Below are 21,339 nucleotides of genomic sequence, written 5' to 3'. Positions count from 1 at the left end.
GGAAGATTGAAAATGTGCCAACAAAAGAAATTTCCAGACGTACATGGCGACAGGAAAGCACCATTCGCCGCCTGATTGCAGCCGCTGGCACCCTCCCTCCAAACACCATACCTCTAAGAAACCAGCGTCTGGGAGGCCAAGAAAGACATCCAAGGCAACTGATACCCTCATGAAGTTTGAGGTTATGAAGGACCCGTGGATTACAGCTTGTGAACTGAAGAAGCTGCACCCAGATCTGTTAGGAGATATCTCAGAGCGAACCATCCAGGAACGACCACAAAAGGAGCTTGACCTATCAACATTCAGGCCGGCCGACAAACCCCTTCTTACAAAGCAGATGAGAAAGAAGAGACTTGCATTTGCACGCAAATACAAGGAGTGGACTCCAGAACAATGGAGGAACGTGCTTTTTAGTTATGAAAGCAGTTCAGGGCCCGAATTCACGAACAGACTCAATAACTACGAACTAACATAACTACGCACTATTGATTTAGCTACCGACGTTAGCGTCAGATTCACGAAGCAAACCTTATAGCCTCTTCCATTTAGCGTAACCCGTTTCTGGGTCGTGATCTGTAGAGTCCCTCATAGAGTCCCGACAACCTAAGATTTGGATGCCATTATTGGCCCTGTGTTTTCGCCGCGCTTTTCAAACACAAGCACACGCTCTTGCGGCGAAAACAGGGCCAATAATGGGGTCCAAATCTTAGGCTGTCGGGACTCTATCTTTCAAAGGACTCTACAGATCACGAACCAGAAACGAGTTACGCTAAATGGAAGAGGCTGTTAGACTGTAGTTAGAGGCGCGCTAAGTCAGCGAGGCCGCTGATTGGTTGATGACGTCATTGGCCTTGCAGCGAATCGCAAGCACGTTTACAGAACCGTCAGCCGATCCTCCCTCCAGCTGCTGGTTCAAGAAACCCATTCTCTTTTCCCATTTTTCTTCCTTTCAAGGCAAATTGTACAAAATCGTAATCAACGAATTCAATTATTTCGTTGTTTGCTGCACATTTCCGTCAAAGTAACTCTGCTGTTCGATGTCTTGTTACCTACGAACATGCTTAAGATGAAGAAAAAGAAGATACGGAGGAGATTGAGGCAGGAAGAAAGCAAATAGAAATATGGGACAGATATCGAGGCAGACAGAACGAAGGACGGAAGGAAAGAATAGGGAAAATTAAGACTGTCTTGCCATATCTGCAGCCCAACTCATGGGCTAGCTGTCACCCGACAAAGGTCCATGGTTCCTCCACGGATGGGGGCGGTGTCACGGGCAAAATTGAACCTCGGGCAAAATTAAGCCCGGGCATCCACATGCCTCTGTTATCTTAGCTCAAGCTCCTGTATGTGGGGTTCTTTTCGACTGATATGGCGTCTAGAACTAGCATGATCATCATTCTTTATTATGATGACAAAGACCATGTCAAAATTTGCCTCATTAAATAAGAAAGTACATAAAGTTTGGCAGCTTTTCCTCGTCGCCAAGCCATCTTCCAGAGCAGCACTCCGACACCCATTATCGCACATTAATTTTTCTCAGAAAATAGGATACCAATCACATATACATCAATATATTTCCACAGGTGAATATTTAGTTGCGACACCTGAGATTCATTAATAATGACAGGGGAAGGAAAAATATAGGCCCCTGTCATCGACAAAATTGAGCCTTGGGCAGAATTGAGCCTGGGTATCTATATGCCTCAGATTTCTTCGCTATTATATATTGTAAGATAGTTCTGTTGACATGTATGGGTAAATTAACGCTTTCTGTATCTTCATATTGAAGGAAAACGCAAAATTCTCCCTAGCAAATCAGAAATTACATAAAGTTCGGCAACTTTTCCTCGTCGCCAAGCCATCCTCCAGCAGCAGGCAGAGGTGGGAGGTCTGGCAATCCCCGGGCCGGGTGTTGCCATACCGCCCACACTTATCATAAACCTCTCAAAGGGTGCATATCTCATCTTTTTATTAAGAAATGGGCCTCCTCTACTCGCAAAGTTATATTTCAAGTTGAAAAACGCGATTTATAAGCATTTATACGTAAATCTCATAATACTGTTAGCGTTACCGTCAGCTTCGAGGCAGCAGTTATTTAACAACAAATTTAGCATCACACAGAGTGCGGTAAGTGTTTGTAGATCCGCGTGCTAACCCGTGACGTCATCGATTAGTTGGTAGTTATTGGCGCGCGAGCTTTGTGAATCTTGATGTTCTCAAAACTACGCACTAAGGGCCCAAAACTACGCACTAAGCCTTTGTGGATCCGGGCCCAGATGGATCAAAATACGGCAAGGGAAAGTGAGGCATCCCAAGAACTCCAACCGCTACTTGCCTCAGTACACAAGTAAACCCGTGAAACACCCGTCCAGCGTAATGGTGTGGAGTGCATTTACTGGCGATGGGGGGCATGGAGGGCTGTATTTCCTTCCTAAGAGTGAAATGATGACAAGTGAAATGTTCAAGAAATAACGGGGAGCGTGCAATACTTTCCACGGACATTAATACATCCTTCCTGCACTCATTTCATATATCCACGTGTGCGCAGGCATAAAGGGCTGACGTGGGCGTACGGATTTTATTATACATTCACCCTGACTGTCGCTCAAAAAATTAAATACTGTGCCCATAGGGGCTGCTTTGTTATTAAATACCAGACAGGAACCACCTAGAAGCTCCTTTCATGTTACTGATGACATATACTGGAAGATGTCGATACCTAACAGTATGTCTACCGTTATTATTTCATGGTTTCGTTTTTCATAGGTCTCATCCAAAAGGCCAATGTTCTTATGTTTGAAATTATTAACAACTTCATTCATTCCTGGGACTTCAAACGATATGTTTAGAGTTCTATCCAATAACAAAGGGACAAATACTAATCTCTTCTCTAGTTTTATCACCGTGGACATTTGTTTGAATTGTCTAGTCTCTTGGCCAATGTACATGCCTACTTCACATCCTGGCGTAGATCTCTAGCAGCTGTTTCTGATATATATGACCTTTGGCTGCCTGTGTCTATTAACCCTTTCATGGCTAAACGCTCGCAGCGAGTGTTAGGCATATTTACTGGTGATGCTAAACGCTCACTGCAAGCTCCAGCCGCACTCAATCTCCCGCGTATGAGTGTTCCAACAATATTTCTCATAACACAGGATTGCCAATTGAGTGGGTTCTCCACTAAATCTGGTGGAAAATCATGTCAACCCAGTGCGGAAAATCTACGGACGAGCAACTGGTGGATGTTGTTGTCCAATATAGTGACATTTTTGCATAGCTTCACCTATCACATGACTGATATTTTGACCAAATAGTTGTAAATTTTGCAGTTGGCAATACTGCCCTGCCAGCACCCCATCATCAAGAGATCTACAGTAGTTGCCTCACGGCTGACCGTCACGCACATATAAATGTACGTCTTCACAGGCAACACCCCCTGAACATGCCTGTACTTTTGCAAGAGGGACTTACATTACCGAATCGTATAGATCTTGGCCTCCTTTTTCCAATGGTGTTTTTGTTTTTTAGCTGTGATGAATAGTTTTTGAGATCCAGAGGTTAAAAGAGCAAGCACTAGCGTCACTTGCTGGTGGTGCTAAAAGCTCGCTGCGAGTGCCAGTCGCACTCACAGCAAAAAACACCCCCTGAACGTGCCTGTACGTTCACAGGAGAGGCTTACATAACCGAATCTTATAGATCTTGGCCTCCTCTTTCCAATGGTGTTTTTGTTTTGTAGCTGTGATGAATAGTTTTTGAGATACAGCGGTTAAATGAGATCCCCTTCCCCCGATGGGGTGCCCGAGCACGCCTGAGGGGATAGTCTCGTTGCGAGCGCTTAGCAATGAAAGGGTTAAGCATCTCACTGTCCTACTTTTCTTTCCATTCCTTAATTTCAATGTCATAGTAGGAAGCAACTTTGATGAATCAAGGCTTCTCTGAGCCAGACACAAACTTATGCTGGTCTTTGGTTTGGGGTCTGATTTTTTTTTATCTTGCAAAGGACATAGAGAAGTTAAGGGGGTACGCGACACCTGAGGTCATCTAACTAAACTATCTGGGGTATTGCGATGAAACTATGCAGGTAAGTAGGCATCTATGTTGCCTACATTTTGTACGAGCCAGAACAATATATGTATACTTATACGTATACATGTGTGTATATGTGTAGCGACACTTAAAATTACACAGCACAATTAATACATAACCAAGCACTTTCATTTTTTGGCTGTGAATAGTCTTTAGGTATGCCTAGAGTCCTATGGAAAATATTTTGAAAGTTTCCCATATAGAAAGGCATAATGGTATTTCTTTTTATTATGTTCGTCGAACATCGCGTAAAATCGGGTTTTTTGTCAATTTTTCCTCTTAATACTCCTATTTCCTTTATCCTATCAACAATATCTAGTCATAGGTCCCTAGCTACTTGTACAATCAACATTCCCTGAACTTTTCACTTAAATCTGATTGATTTTAGATTTTCTGTGATTAAAAAAGACAATTTATCGAACGGAGAGATGATCAATTTAAAAATATAAGGACCTTTAACTCGGTCCATTTAAACCCGCGCCAGACATGTAAAATTTGCATTGCGAGGAAAACATTGCTCGGGGATTATTTATAGATGGTATAAGAACGTTTTTAACCCAGTTTTGCAAAATGCTATATTTTTATGAACCCCAGGTGTGGCATACCCCCTTAAGTGTTCTATCTTTTTACATAACTGACATTCGAACTTCAATTTATTTTGCTTGCCATAGCAAGCAGATTCTACATGACCTGAACTGGCACACCTTTTACACATGGACAATTCTCTAAGTCTTTTGACCTTATCATCAGCTTTAGGGAACTTAGAACATCTTCCCAGAGAATGTCCTTTCTGATCACAAGGCTTACAAATTGATATTGGAGGCTTATTAAAAGATTTATAGTTATGCATTGTGCTCTTGCCTTCTTTAGCATCTTTAATTTTACTAGGACTTTCAGGTTTAGCATATTTGCGAGAAGGCTTATGGTTTGGTTTATCAAAAGTCCTTTTCCTAACTGGTGCAATATTAATTAATGTTTTTGGGGCCTCATAGCTATTGGCAAAAATGTCAGTTAGAGTAGGATAATTGTTGGGCAGCCTATGAACTAACTCTTTTTTTTAAAGCCACAGATAGTTTATTAAAAACAATGTGGCTAATTAGTGAGTGTCCAGCAGTTTCTTCTGTTTAAAGGTCAATGTCATGAGTCTTTAACTCATGCAGATATGACCTAATTTCATTCAAATATACTTTAACAGAAGTGTAATTAGAGTAAAATTCCCCAGAAGGTGCTGCTTTTAAAATGTTCTTATAAGTTTCATCTATGATGTATTTTACACCTAGAAACTCTTGTTTTAACATCTGCAAGGCTAAGTGGTAGTTGGCATTTGAGATGGTCAAGTGTTTAACAACAGATAGAGCATAATCTCTTAAATGATATATAATGATAATATATGCGTGTTATGCACCTATACAGGTGCCCTGCGCATTAAGATCCTGATCCAGATCCAGAAATAACCATACAAGTATGCTAGTTTGACAGTCAGACAAGATTTTTTCTGGAACCAATAACAGTATTAAACTGTGTTAGGAAGGTATTGAATACAAATTTATCTTTCTCCTTCCCTGTAAAGGTTCCACACTGAATGAGAGGTGGCCTGCTTTCTCCTAGGTTTGAATTAGTCATTACTTCTTGGTGTTTATCAGCTGAATTACTAGTGGATTATCTTTGAGTATCTTCACGTAATATTGGTCTAAGTCTGTGCTAGTTTGCACATAATAATCTACCTGAGAGTCTAGCTCTTCATAAAAGTATGTCTCCTCATGAATACTCAAATCATGCAACTCCATGAGGTCATTGACTTCCCTGTCAGAATTCTTGATTTGTTCTAACTCAGCTTCAATCTCCTTTAAACGGTTTTTGCAGAAAGAGGGGGTAAACTGTATAGCCGCATTCAACTCATTTAACTTATTGATGTTAATGGTGACCTTGCGTTTGTGCACACTCCTCTTTCTACGCGATGAACTAATCAGTGCCTTAGGATCAACCTCCTCTTTCTGACCTTCCTTTTCCTCATCAGACATAATTGAAAATAAGTAAAAGTTTGCTTACCAATAAAATTTACTTAAAATTACCTACAAATTCTTCCTCTAATCATTCATTGCGGAATATACAACGAGCACGCCCCCCAGCCAGCAGTCCCCAAGACTCGAATGCAACGATCCCGGTGACATTCAATTGAATGAGACCGAAGCCCCCGCACTGAACCCCAAGCACCTGCGATGGCTGAAAGGGAGCTTTGCTCCTCCCGGAATGGTAGTTACCATTCCGGGAATGAGGTGCTTAATTAAAGCATTGATTCCCCTGGGTTGTTTAGGTAGCACTGGTGGTCCCCATTGTCCAAGGTCAGAGTCTTAATTGCCTCCCAGACCGCCGCTCGAGAACTTTCTCAAACGAATGGCCAACTAAACGAATCACTCGCGTACCTCGTTTGCTGGACTGACCTTTAAGAATTTACTTTAAAGCAAGGCTGCGGTTATTTGAATGGAGGTGGCCTATTATGAAGAGAAGTTAATTCAAGTAACTTGTGTTTACTTGTGGCAGGCGGCGATCACTGGGCCGGTTTTGTTTACACCGTGATTTACCAAGCAAATCTACACTTAAGTTGCTCTTTCTGAAGTATGTGTAAATATCTACATCACTTATTTACTCTGAAAATTATTGCTAATTTATAACAACACTTTGGATCGCACAACCACTTGGCCAACTCACCTCCAATATTAGGTAGATCACCTCAGCTACAGACTCACTAGCGGTCTAGATCACTTCAAAGGGCCCCCCATAGAAAAGTAACTTGTGAATACACTTAGCTGTGATGAGGAGGCAGTTTAAGAGTAAGTTGTTCGAAACTATCAACCTTGTGGTGCCAATCTTGTAGTAATAGTAGTAGTAGTAGGTTGTAGTTGTAACCGAGGCACAGCGAGAACAAGGGGGAGGTGTTGACCCAACGGCTTCCTTCTACCGAGTGTGGGCGTCTTAACTGACCGACGGTTGCTAAGCAAGTGGCGCGGGCGGCTTCTGGTTGTCACCTCGTCTCTTTCTAAACGATCCCTCGAATCTCTTTCGTTCGCTGCTCGATTTCTTTCTTAATAATACTTAATCCTAGCTATGAACCACCCTCACTTCCTTAACAACCCTTAATTCCTAACAGGAAAAGATTTGACCTTACTTTTTATTTTACAATAATGGAGGGCACTTAAGGTGGAAGAAAGCCTGCTAAGTGCTACTCTGGTAAAAAGAAAATAGTTTGAGGAATCTATCTCGTGTTGAAATCGTATTCTACTGTACCAATCTATTGTCAATATAGTGACCATACTATATTTCCTCCTGCAAATAAATTACCTTTGTCTTGTTTGAATTTGCAAGAAACAGAGTCAATGAACAGCAATAATGACAACGACCTAATACCCACCTGAGATATGTCAGAGCAGTCCATTAGTCTGTCCTTGAGATTATAAGCAGCACCATGGGAAATAAGGCAGTCCCTCTCCATTTCACCAACCCGGATAGCTCCTCCTCTTTTACGTCCTTTCACTGGCTGACGTAAGGTGAGGTCCATTGCCCCAGTGGCTCGTACCTAGGCAGGAGAGATTTTTTGTTTTAATCTTGTAAAGTGGAGGCAATGTGAGGGCTAGGTAGAAAAGAGCGAGGGATAGCCATTAGAAATCTTCTTGCAGTTATGGTTGCGGGGTATTTATAAAAAGAACACTGCACAATGAGCTAGGATTACCTCATATTCATACTAATGGTGCAAGTTCCATGCTTAATCAGTACAGCAAAATAGTTCATGAAACCTGAATCTACTGAAGTTGGGGTATTACTCCTATCAGTAAAAAGGCAACTGGTTTATGGTTTGTCCAAAAACTTGCCCAAAGACCCCTCTGCTGATAAATAACTTACAGAAAAAACTAAAATCTTAACAATAAACATACATAGTATACACAAACCATAGATAGGGAGAGGTTTGGCCATGCTTGGTCTAAGAAAGTCACATGTGATTGGTCACTTCGAATCTCCTGGTGGCAAGCGCCATACAGCTTTCTTTATGTTTCTTGCTCACCTACCTTGCTCAGTTAGTTACAGGCTACATGGGGAAGTTTTAATTTCCTGGCAATTTTGACCACCTACTTTTTTCCTTATTAGTACATGTAACATACCTAAAGAATTGGAAAACAGTACATGTAACATACCTAAAGAATTGGAAAACAGTACATGTAACATACCTAAAGAATTAGAAAACAGTACATGTAACATACCTAAAGAATTGGAAAACAGTACATGTAACATGCCTAAAGAATTGGAAAAGTGTGCCGATTTTGAAACAGTGACTGAAAATTTTATGCAAGGAAAACAATGCGAGTTACAGTGAGTTGACACAAAAGAAGTGATAGTTTTTTTTTTACTATTTTATTTTTCTCCCATTATCTTGATGTAAGTGTAGTCTTATTGTAATTAATTTAGGCTCATGATATGCAACAATACATCATGAACACAATAGTAGACTCAATTTTCCAAAATACTATATGGTAGTTTGCTAATATTGGGTATGAGTATATTTCAATATATTAAAAAAACTGAAAATCTGCTGACTCTTTTGATGTAATAAACTGGAGACCCATGGTAGTATTGTTCAGAGGCCACGGTTGTGCTGTATATTTTGGGATGGGTAAAGCACTACATAGACAGATTACCCACAGATCCAGAGAGATGACAAAAGTGGGAAATAAGTCTGATGTAGGAACTGGAGATTGCACAATAATTCCTCCATATGCTCAGTAAGTACAAGATTTTTGCCAGTGTACTTGTATAATACAGATAATTTATAATGTACAGCAATTGGTATTATTTGAAGTGTTTCACTGTGGAAAATTATTCTTAATGATCCATGCAGTAAGATATTCATTGTACTCAACATCATACTATTGGTAACTGTGAATTATTAAGACAACTTAATCTACTCTACGGGGAAAATGATCTGAATTATATATTTATTTTTGGTTATTTTCCTGGGCACTGTTCATACAGTGACCCTTGCAGATATTGCATATGGATTATTACTCAATAAGAACTGAATCCTCCATTTACATTATTACATATCAAATGGAAAACTATTTGCAAAATTTGAATTGAAACATGACTTGTGGGTTTATTTTCCTACTACGCTATTCAGACTCCACTCTGTTTTTTCTGCATTGTAAGAGCTGAGTCTCTCACATACACTATTATATATTAATCAGAAACCAATTGGTAGGATATATAATGAAACATGACTTCATAGCTTTGTTTTCCTATTACAGTACCCTCTCAAGTTTCATGCTATTTGAATTTCGCGATCCTCGAGTTTCGCGCTAAGTCCTAAATTCTGACCATCCCGACCATGCCTCTGAGAATACAGCAACAAAACTTTAGAAGGAAAAGATATACCTATTTGACAGGCTAAAGTAAGGTGCTTTAATGAAGTGAATATGAAGGTGATCCCATTCACACTCGTGGTATAGCTGGAGAGACTTTTAATCAACCCGCAGTGTCACATAGTTTATACATACATTAGAGATATTGCAATAATGCTGTGAAAAATCCCATAATTTAACACCACTGAGTGCCGGGGATTGAACCCAGGCCTTCTTAGTAGCAGTCAGGGCAGCAAACCAACTGAGTCAATGCACCAGAGATCACTGCTGCAGCCTATGTCTGAGTGTGGTCACCTTCACCTTCACGTCCATAGCGGGGTCTAGGGTGTTAGGTATAGACCACAGACGTGGCCTCTGGAGTGGTGATCTTTTACCTTATCGGTGGCTCAGTTGGTTTGCTGCTCTGACTTCTCAGAAGGTTTGAGTTCGATCCCTGGCACTCAGTGGTGCTATATTTTGGGATTTTTCACTGCATTATTGCAGTTTTTGTAATGTATATATACACCTTATGTGCCATTGTGGGTTGACTAAAAGCATCTCCATCTACCATGAGTGTGAGTGGGGTCACCTTCACCTTCATGTCCACAGTGAGGGCTGGGAGTTGGGAATAGGCCACAAAAGTGGCCTCTGGCGAGGTGACTTTTTAGCTCATCAATGGCTCAATCGGTTTGCTGCCCTGACCTCTACTCAGAAGGCTCGGGTTCAATTCCCGGCACTCTGTAGTGTTACATTATAGGAATGAAAGCCTTTGTTGAGGATAAACACTATAAAACTAATCAGTTGTTCCTTGGGACATGAACAAATTTTCAACATATTTTACTGAAATGCTTTTACATCTTCTTATGCTATTTTGGTAATGAATGAAAAGACAGTCAACCAAGTAGGAAGAAAACATTAATTCTTCTGCAAGGATTATTAGTTGTGCATAGCTGGAGAAGAATAACTGAAAGGTTTAGTTGGACCACACCTTCTAAGAAAGTACCTATCTGTAACAAGGGTACAGCTATAGCAAATGAGATAATACGGTGACCAGTAAATATGTCTCAGAAATAGTAATTGATTATCCTCACCTGCCACTTATCTGCAGTCATGTGCCTGAGGCGTTGGTAATAGATAACGCCCTCAAAAATTTCCACCTCCAACATTCGGCCATCCGTTCCACTGTATAACACATCTTCTCCATAATAGTTAAAGCCAGCTGTTGCAAGAGAAGAATTGCTCTAGATGAAGCATATTGTAAATGATGAATAATGGAAATTACATACTAAAAAAAAAACAGCAATATAATAGAAGGAATAAGACAAAGTAATCCTAATGAAATGGCCCCACAAAATATATAAATAACACAATAATAGGGGCTGTGAAGTATGAAAATCCCATTTTTGGTGGATGAGGAGGCTAGTGCACACACAGATTACCTGAGGTCATGTTCCAGAGGGAAAGCTTCATCAACCTCAGATCCAGTAATTGCACCATACTTGTAGGAGTTTGTCTATTTTATAGGCTGCAGTAGGAAAGAAAACAATGTCCTTGAACAAAAGGGTCTTGTGTGGCATTTAATATTCTTGTTCAGCCTGAGAGGTGTGAAGCAGGAGTTTGTAGTTGGGGGATGGAAAAAAATGAACTCTTCATGCTTCAAAACCACTATTATAGTGGATTCAAGAAGGTTAGAGCACATCCTACAACCCAAAGTATATTGGGACTAGACACCTAGGAACAGTATGGCAGAGGAATCCACATCAAGGAGGCCCTCATGAGCTGTTACAACCTATGATATTGCCTTACTAGAAAGGATCTGTGTTGGGCCCAACTGAGTAGCACAGGAACACTCTGAATGATAGTGGAGCATTAGAAAAGATAAGATTGAGCTGGGAAAGTAGGATGAAGTCATATTCATGTACTTGACTAAGGTACAAATGTGTTCAAAACACCAAGGACTATAAAATCCTGTGGAGACCTTGAAACTCGGGAAGGCAGGAGAGGGAGTTACAAATGAGGGCTAGGAGCCTTTTGGTGGTGGACTCATGATGAGTCAGTCAGCATTTTGTTCACTGGGGGACAGGGACCTGGCTTCAGAGGAAGAGGGGGATTTCAGTGTCTCTTGCATTGCACATCCAGTAAAGAATGTATCCTCAGATGGGTGAAGGAAGCTGCCAGCCCATATATGTTATGAGATCAGGAGGCTATGCTATGAAGGACCTACTAACCCCTTCATTACCAATGAATACCCATTGTAATTCATAAAAAAATTCAGCTGATGGATTGATGAATTATTCCTGTCATTCATAACTACACTGACAATACAGAGCTTATTTGGTTGGTTTCTATGATTTTTGTGACTTGTAGCGACAAGTTGACAAATTGGCAACTGATCATCATCAGATAAAACCAAAAAATACTGGTGTGACAAGGCCTCTTAATATATAGTAGTGACCTAATGTTGTTGTACTTTTGCATGTACAAAAGCTTCTTTTATTATGGGATCATTACGGGATTTTTTCACTGTTATTGCAGTTTCTCTGATGAAGGCCAACGATATTAATAATCCTTGATTACATAATGAGTTGACATTTTAAATATCCCACCATGGGTAGAGCAGCAGTTTGTTTACACAGTGCTATCGTGCCTCCCCCCCTCCATCCTCACAGGGTCGTACTAGTACGTTCATGCTTCCCCCTCAGTTGCCATTGGAACTCAAGCTGTAAGTACAACTCATACTGCAGTCGTTAGTTGCTACTCTATCAGTTTACAGGCCTACAGTCTGCTATACAAGGGTACCACTATATAAAGAAGGCACCGGTTGGCTGGCAAAAAGGTGTACCACAGCAACAGCCCCCTCACAATATTCTTGCAGCAGCTCCTACAGGTGACCGTTTACTGGAAAAAGCAATCATAGTTGGGGAGGCGGTGGCTAAATGGATAGCGTGACGGCGCCACGTTCAGGATGACGCGAGTTCAATCCTCGCCCGGTGCCATCAAGCTGGGATTTTTCAGCCGCCGCCGAGCGGCTTAAAACTACCCACATGCTGTCCAGAAGACCACCTATCAACCCGGACTCTAGATTCTAGGATTAAAGATGAACTCCGGGAGGGCAGCATGAGCCAAGGCAAGATGGAGCCACTATAAAACACTCGCCTGCGCCGACCATCAGGATCCACCGGGAAGAAGCCTACCAGTGCAATAGGCCACGACGTATAAAAAAAAAAAATAAAAAAAAAAAGTTGAACAAAGCATTCACAGAAGATAAGATGAAGCAGAGGTGACACTGGCCACTCATATAACTATGATGTGTCCTTTGTTTGCAAACACTGCCCCCAGCCAACACAACCTCCCGTGCAGACTGGGTGGGGTGTTTGGCTAATGACACCATCTTGCAAAACTTGGTCTTAACCCGGTAGCAGCGGGGATCGTGTTTCTTAATGGTCCCTCCAAGCGAGAAAAATGAGAAAAAAATCACCCCTCACACAAACCATTTCATAATATATATCAAAGCATTTGTGATCAGATTATATATCATCTATTTTGGGGGGGTTGATATCATGGCACAAATTTGGCCCGTCGCTGCTACACGGTAAAGCCACAAATTTGGCCCGTCGCTGCTACATGGTAAAGCCACAAATTTGGCCCGTTGCTGCTACCGGTTTAATGCTGCAAAACGTTGCTTGTTGAAAAGGTCAACCAAATGCAAGGTTGGGGCACGGCGAGATCATGAGGACAGAGGCAGATTGTGGGGGGGAGGGTAGGATATGTGGGAACACTGCTCTATCCATGGCAAGGCATTTGAATAATCTTTTATTTTATTTTTTAATGTAAATTTCGACTTATGACCAATTTGACTTACGACGGGCCTGTCGATCCTTATCACCATCGTAATTTGAGAACTACCTGTAATGAATATAATTAAGTAATTTCTTCATTATCTCACCTTTCTCAAGAATTTTCCCAAAGTAATCAACAGCAGGATTCTCATCCGAAAACTTGAATGGTGTTGAGTTGAATGACAAGCCAAACTCTGCTGCAGACTTTCCTGCCACCAACTCTATCAACTTGCCTGGAAAATAGAACTATAGTTGTTTTACTTAGGTAATTTTAATTCTCTCTCTCTCTCTCTCTCTCTCTCTCTCTCTCTCTCTCTCTCTCTCTCTCTCTCTCTCTCTCTCTCTCTCTTTTTTTTTTTTTTTTTATTTAAACGTGTTCAGTACATTAGTACATGGCAGTATTATTTGTCTATGCTAAAGTTCCCCCGACCGTTGGGGAGCTATTTAAAAGCTTCTGCCGATTATATTATACAATTATTATACAATATATTATACAATTATATATATACATATTTACGGTGGGTGTAGGGTAGCCACCTGTGGGGCAACCTTCATCTGCTGAGTGGACAGTTGTGTCACATCCACATCAGCAGTGAGGTTGTTCCACCACACCACCGCTGCGATGGAGAAAACACGTTGGTGGGTGCTGGGCGGGCCATTGGCACTTCCAGGAGGGAGGCGTTGTTCAGCACCGTTCTCGTGCTGCGCTCAGACCTCCTCCAGGTAGCCCTCAGGTCCGTCAGGTGGGGCACTAGGCCCACTTGTGCCTTGTGTAGCACCGTCAGGGCAGCGACGCGGCGACGGTGCTCCAGGCTATTCAGCTGGTTCGTGGCTGGTCTTGCCCTTCCTTCGTGTGGGTGTTGTTGTTGTTGTTGTTGTTGTTGTTGTCGCTGTGTCTCCCACTGGCTCGGTCGGTGGTGCTGGGTGCCGTTGATGAGGCGTTCAGCCCTCCTCTGCACCTTGTCTAGCAGGTTGAGGTGGCAGCGGGCACTGGCCATCCAGGTGAGCGGTGCATACTCCATCACTGGACGGACTTGTGCCTTATAGAGGGTGTTCAGGCCTTCAGCATCGAGGAGGTTCTTCATGCGGCGCAGGAGGTTCACCTTCTGGGAGGCTTTTTGCGCCACCCTTTCAAGGTGACGGTCAAACCGCAGCTGGGAGTCCACCTCCACGCCCAGGATGTCGACGCTGGACTGCAGAGGGATGGTGTCATTCCCGAATCTCAGTCTGCCGTGGAGTTGCCTCGCGTCCTCCGAGAACGTGATATTACCATGGCCTGGGTTTTGTCAGGGGCAAACCTGACTTGCCACCTCTTTCCCCAGGCCATTATGTCTGCCAACTGTCTGTTGACGGACTCTATCACGTCCTGGGCTTCCTCCCTCTTGTATGTTCTGGAGAGGGTGCAGTCGTCGGCGTGGCGCTTGCTGCCGGGATGGTTTGCAGGAGGTCGTTAAAGTATATGTTCCACAGAATAGGTCAGGGCGGACCCTGTGGAGCGGAGGCCTCCACCGGGAAGCTGGTCGAGGTGCTTCCGTTGACTGCTACGTGGAGGCTCCTGCCTAACAGGTAGTTTGAGCAGCAGCAGGTCCCCGTGATGCCTAGTTGCTGTAGCCGCCGTCAGACCGCGGTGCCAAACGGAGTCGAACGCCAGCTATATCCAGGGCAATCACGAGAGAGGGTGGCCGTCATCAAGGGCGTCATGCCAGGACTTTGAGAGGAGAAGGAGGAGGTCTGAGGTAGAGCCCTTCCGAAAACCAAACTGCTTCGGTGACTGCAGGTGGTTTTCCTCGAGGAAGGATGTCAATTGCTCCCGATGATCCTCTCAAATATCTTGCTGATGATTGGGAGGAGTGATATTGGCCTGTAATTGCCTGGCTCGGACCTGGATTTTTCTTGTGTGCGGGTGTGACTCTGGCCTCCTTCCACTGTGCAGGCCACACCCCGCTCTGCAGGCATCGCCCGGAAGATCTGGGCGAGGGGTGGTGAGCTCATCGGATCATCGCCGCATTTAGTATTGACTCACGCTGTCAGGGCCTGGCGCGTTCCTGGTGTTGACGCCCCTCAGATGTCTCCTCTCTCTCTTTTTCTCTCTCTCTCTCTCTCTCTCTCTCTCTCTCTCTCTCTCTCTCTCTCTCTCTCTCTCTCTCTCTCTCTCTCTCTCTCTCTCTCTCTCTCTCTCTCTCTCTCTCTCTCTCTCTCTCTCTCTCTCTCTCTCTCTCTCTCTCTCTCTCTCTCTCTCTCTTTTCTCTCTCTCTCTCTCTCTCTTTTCTCTCTCTCTCTCTCTTTTCTCTCTCTCTCTCTCTTTTCTCTCTCTCTCTCTCTCTTTTCTCTCTCTCTCTCTCTCTCTCTTTTCTCTCTCTCTCTTTTCTCTCTCTCTCTCTTTTCTCTCTCTCTTTTCTCTCTCTCTCTCTCTTTTCTCTCTCTCTCTCTTTTCTCTCTCTCTCTCTCTCTCTCTCTCTCTCTCTCTCTCTCTCTCTTTTTCTCTCTCTCTCTCTCTCTTTTTCTCTCTCTCTCTCTCTCTTTTTCTCTCTCTCTCTCTGTTAAGCCCTTACCTGCTGTCATGCGAGAAGGAATGCCATGTGGATTGAAGATGATGTCCGGCATGATGCCCCTCTCAGAAAAGGGCAAATCTTCAGTAGGGTAGAGGCGACTCATGATGCCCTTCTGCCCACTTCGGCTAGCAAACTTGTCACCAATAATGGGGTTCCTCTGAAACAGAGAGCCTTGAAGTATTTTGAATTGTCTTTCATATCCAGGATTCAAATGCAATGATGTCCTGATTCAAGTAACTGGTAGGGATCAGTTTCCTCTGTTGTGAAATAATGTTCATGTTACTGGTTAGTATTAGAAAGGAATCAAACAATCAATGAGGACTTCGCCAAGGGGTGCGTTGCCTCACCCACCCAACGACACCAAGCCTGGGGGTCATTCCGGGCAAGATTCCATGCAGGCTCCTTTCTCATCAGAAGTACCTCCAGGCAGGGTCTATCGATTTGCTCAAGTCACGAACTCTGTGGGCATCCCCTTGGCCTCCTCCACTCAAGATAGTCTCTTACAAAAACAACCCGATGAGCAGGGTTGGCTTCTGGGTAGCGTGCCGAGTCATTACAATGATATCCCATGATTCTGTGAAAACACTTATTACCAATGGCATCAATCTGCCTCTCCAAGTCCCTATTTAGTGTCCATGTGTCATGCCCCGGGAGCTTACTTTTCTATTTTCTCTATTTTCCAACACGTCCTCTGTGTGTATCGAAACACACGAGAAATCAATCAAGATCAGGGTATTCGCCGGCTGCTTGGGATTGAACCCGAGACCAGCATGACGGGAGAGCCACTCCCTACCAAGTCAGCCAAAGAGGTACCCCACTGGCTAGGTGGGTTATAGGAGGCTCGTTCATCAGGCATAGTCATCGCACTACACATGTATGGCAGAAATAAAGTACTTAAAAAGAATTGATAAAGTGCTGAAAATCGATAGTGAAAAATTGCAAAAGGGCATAGAAAAGCAAAATCGGGGAAAGAAAAGGACAGAAAAACTCCAAAGTTCAGGGTGAAGTGTATAAGTGTGCACTGTTAAGTAACTAAGGGCCGCTTTCACACTCACTTTGTTTGTTTTCATCACTACCAATGGCGGCGATCGCCACTTAGTATTTCACGTGAAACCGGCTGATGGGGTAGTGGCGGCTGCAGACGAAGTGAGAGATGTTGAGTGTGTGTGGTAAGTGTGGGGCTAGGCTAACCCCACAGCCGTCATTACCCCATCGGCCAGTTTCACGTGAAAATATTATAGCGGTGATTGCCGCCATTGGTAATGAGCAAAACAAACAAAATGACTGTGAAAGCGGCCCTAAGTGCATGTTGTGAAGTATAAAAGTGTGGAGAAGGAGGACCTAAGAAGCAATACAAAGCATTACAGGTCAAAAGAAGAAGAAGAAGGTCCACTACACTGGCCGGTGTTGCGAGAAATATCTCCCCGATGAAATTAGTCATTCTGCTGTCCACCACGCGTGTGCGCTGTGGGAATACACAGCATTAAAAGTGTTAATTTGCCTGGTTTTGTTCTAGTCTGTCCGCTTGTGATCTTTGTGAGCGGTAAGGGAAATATGGAAACAGTAAACAATTTGAACCTCTCTGCAAGCTATTTTGCGGCGGCGGCAGCAGTTTACGTTCAATAGGCATTGAAAAGTCAATCATGATATTAGTAATTTAATGATTTTTAACAGAGAGTTAGCAGATTATTTCATAACACACAGAAAATTACCAGAAAAATATAGGTTTGTCCAACTGTCCCACGGGTGACCGCAAGTGACCGCCCTTACTATAGCAGACGACACCATGTGGATCACAACCATGTATTCAGAACTGCCAGTCAATTGTAAGGCAGCCGCCTTCAACTGTGGCATAAAAACGAACTGTTCTTACTTCCCATTTTCTGCCTATTAACAAGGTACGTATTTTGAGATAACAAGGGAGTAAAATCGAAAAAATTGTGATGACAAGGGAGTAAAGTCGGAAAAAAGTAATTATTTTCCATGGGTCGGAACCAATAAGCGCTTTTACATGGATTTCAATACCTCGAGTTTCGCGATCAACGAGTTTAGCGCCACACCTTCGGAATGAAGCAAGCGCCAAACTCGAGAGGGTGCTGTAGTTCAAACTGCAAACAATTATTTCATAGTAATAGAGACAAAATCAGGAAAGTGGCCAGAATAATTGGGCTTTTGGTCGCTGCAATTCCAGCTGTAGAAATGGGGAAACTGCATTATAGAAAGTTGGAAACTGCTAAAATTTCAGCATTAAAGAAAGAAACAGGTACCTTTGACAAATGGATGGCTATCACATAACATATGACATGAAAAGAGACCTGATTTGGTGGATAAATCATATTGCAGCGCAAGACAGACAAATTAATGGAAGATGGTCAATAAAGGAAAAAGAATTGCACATCAATTCAAAAGAACTCAGAGCCATCTTACTGGCAGTGAAATCATTTGCACATCAGCTCAAAGGGAAACACATTAAGGTGTTTTGTGATGAAACGACAGCAGTAAACTATGTAAATAAAATGGGTGGAACAAACTCTGTAACATGTAATGACATCTGCCTCAAAATTTGGGAATGGTGTGCAGTAGATGATGCCTGGATTACATGCCCTCACATACCAGGTAAAGTTAATTTCATGGCAGACGCTGCATCTCGAAAGTTTAATGACAGACATGAACGGAAATTGAATGAGGACATTTTTAGAGAAATTTGCAAAATCTGTGGAGTCGCAAGAATCGATCTACAGTAAAACCCCGATTATCCGAAATGGAAGGGGGGGAAGCCTCTTTCGGATAAGCCGATTTTTCGGATAATCCGGATTTATGGCCGCCATTTTGATCGCCGCCAGTTTGATCGTCGGCATTGTGTCTTGCTTTCTCGTTTGGATGAATATCACTTTGATCTTGCACCTTGGTTCTTATTTTCTCATTAGAACACATGTAGCTAGTATGCAGAGTGCGATTGTGAATGGTTGTGCAAGCTTGCAAGTGTGACCTTGATGCATCGTGCAGGTGGAGACACAGTATGATGACTCATATTATCGCGCAACTCGTATGTTGGAAGGGGAATGTGGCATGGAGTGGAGAGGGGAGTCGTGTTTGTGTCGTTGTCTTGAGAGTACGGTGTGAGAGTAGTCGTGCAGTAGTTTGTTCGTTCGCCGCACCTACGTCCTTGCTGGGGCGAAGGTGCGGACGTGGTGTTGTTGAGAGTTTGTTTAATGTTTTTTGTCTAATACATTGATCTATTCGTTACAAGCTATTTCGGCAATACGTATTAGAAAGCATATTCATTTTAACTGTTCTTATCAATTTTAAATGTGTTAATATAGTACATATGTAGTTACTTTTATTTTTTTTTGATGTTTTATAACGTTTTAGTATAGAAAAAAAAATTTTTTTTAATTGCATTATCCAGATCAATTTCGGATAATCCGCTTTCGGATAATCGGGGTTTTACTGTATTTGCCTCCAGACTAAATAAACAGGTACCTTGTTTTTGTTCATGGAAACCTGACCCAGAAGCAGAACACTTTGATGCCTTCTCATGAGATAAGTTGGTCACATTTTGACCTAATCTACATTTTTCACCCTCTTGCTCTGACTGCCAGATGCTGTCAGAAAATGCAAGCAGAGTTAGCAATGGGGTGGTTGATTGTGTCACTGTGAACGTCCCAACCATGGATGGGGACCCTACTCAAAATGCTCATCAAAGAACCGCAGCTAATAATGAGAAGGAAGAACATACTGCGGTAGCCTTCGACAGCAGAGGAACACCCCATCATGAAGCACACCAGGTTGATGGCATCTCAATTGTCCGGCAACAACTGCGAGAACGAGGCATATCTGCAGCAGGTATGGATATTATCATGGCCTCCTGGAGACCAGCAACAGAGAAACAGTATCGACCACATGTCAACAAGTGGATACATTTTTGTGATAGATGGTGCATCAATCCCCTTAATCCTGCTGTAACGGATATTGTAAATTTCCTGTCTGACACTTTCCACAGAGGTGTGGGCTATGACTGTCAACACAGCGAGGGGAGCTTTCTCCTCACTAGGGATAACTGTGGACGGCTGCAGAGTGGGAAACCACCCTCTTGTCAACAGACTCCTGAGAGGGGTATTCAACTTGAGACCGTCAGAACCCAGGTGTGCGGAGACCTAGAACGTCAGGCTGGTGCTGCAGAAACTGAGAACCATGGGACTCTTATGTAGTCTTCCCCTTAAAGAACTAACATTAAATCTAGTGATGCTAATGGCACTCACGCAGGCAGCCAGAGTGTAAACATTACATTTGTTAATGCTAAAGAACATTAGCTTTGGCATGGACTCTATTTATGTTTGGTTAGCAGGCAACATTAAACAATGTAGGCCAAGATTCAACGTGCAGTTTGTGAAGTTTAAAGCGTACGCTAAAGATAAAAGATTATGTGTGTATGAAACATTGAAAAGAAAACGATGTGGATCAAGAGAACGGGAACTTACTCATTAGCGTTACAAAGCCACACAAAAATGTAACAAAAGATACTATTGTGGGATGGATTAGGATAATGCTTCATATGTCAGGAGTGGACACAGGAGAGTATTCAGCTGGCAGTGTTCGGCCAGCTGCAGCATGAAAGGCCAAGGCCATGGCTGTGCTGATAACACACATCATGGCAAAGGCCGGGTGGTCAAGGGAGACCACCTTTGCCAAGCATTACGACAAGGAGATAGCTCAGGAACTTGACACATTCCAAGAAGCTGTACTAGAATAGTGAGCATGTACTGAATGTGATAAAAAAATCATTATTCTTTTGGCAAACTATTAAATTTTGTAAATTTCCAATAATGCTGGGGATTTTGGCTCATGATTGTTTTATTTCACCAAATTCACATATATATAATTTCAAAATGTCAAAGTATGACACCCACATGGCTTCAAAACCTCATGGGAAAGCGGACTTTTGCAGAGAAGTAATTTGCTGAAGTAAAATAGAAGAAGTACATGAGACTTACCACAGGTCAGTTAAAGTGTGCTTCAAATTTTATGAAGCAAATCACCTCTGCTAGAAGGGAGCTTTCACATGCCCTCCTCTCACTATTTGTCGTGTGGGTGATCGTACACTTTAAAGTCTGGTGGTGTGAGGCAGCGTGGCTTATCTCATGTGAAAGCTCCCTTCTAGCAGAGGTGATTTGCTTCATAAAATTCGAAGCACACTTCAACTGGCCTGCGGTAAGTCTCATGTACTTCATCAAATTTCATTTATGGCAATAACTTTGCACTAACCTTTACTCTGATGGTGATACTGGCCCGCTGACACTCTCCAAGGTTGAGGTTGGCTGCCATGATGCCACATTTGTCCACCACACAGTCCTCTCCCTTGTAAGTTGTGGTGCGGTAGGTGCGCTGGTTCAGATCATACATGCTGTAGGGATGTTGAAGCTTTAACAAGGAGTAATTTTTGTGTCTACAATAGTCATTCACATTAACATGAGG

General features: G+C 42.8%; 1 protein-coding gene across 1 annotated transcript in view; it reads right to left on the bottom strand.

Moving 5' to 3' along the window:
* LOC126982873 (DNA-directed RNA polymerase I subunit RPA2-like) overlaps positions 1 to 21,339 on the bottom strand; it is a 151,978-nt gene that overhangs the window by 11,874 nt on the left and 118,765 nt on the right. Inside the window, exons 18-22 of the mRNA XM_050835146.1 lie at positions 21,130 to 21,268; positions 15,865 to 16,021; positions 13,420 to 13,545; positions 10,565 to 10,692; positions 7,496 to 7,660 (exon numbers count right to left, since the gene is read on the bottom strand). Coding sequence (XP_050691103.1) covers positions 7,496 to 7,660; positions 10,565 to 10,692; positions 13,420 to 13,545; positions 15,865 to 16,021; positions 21,130 to 21,268 — 715 coding nt within the window. The remainder of the gene's footprint in view (positions 1 to 7,495; positions 7,661 to 10,564; positions 10,693 to 13,419; positions 13,546 to 15,864; positions 16,022 to 21,129; positions 21,269 to 21,339) is intronic.

The sequence above is a fragment of the Eriocheir sinensis genome, chromosome 52 (assembly GCF_024679095.1).
Source record: "Eriocheir sinensis breed Jianghai 21 chromosome 52, ASM2467909v1, whole genome shotgun sequence".
Lineage (NCBI taxonomy): Eukaryota > Metazoa > Arthropoda > Malacostraca > Decapoda > Varunidae > Eriocheir > Eriocheir sinensis.
This window is presented reverse-complemented; position numbering and strand designations above follow the sequence as displayed.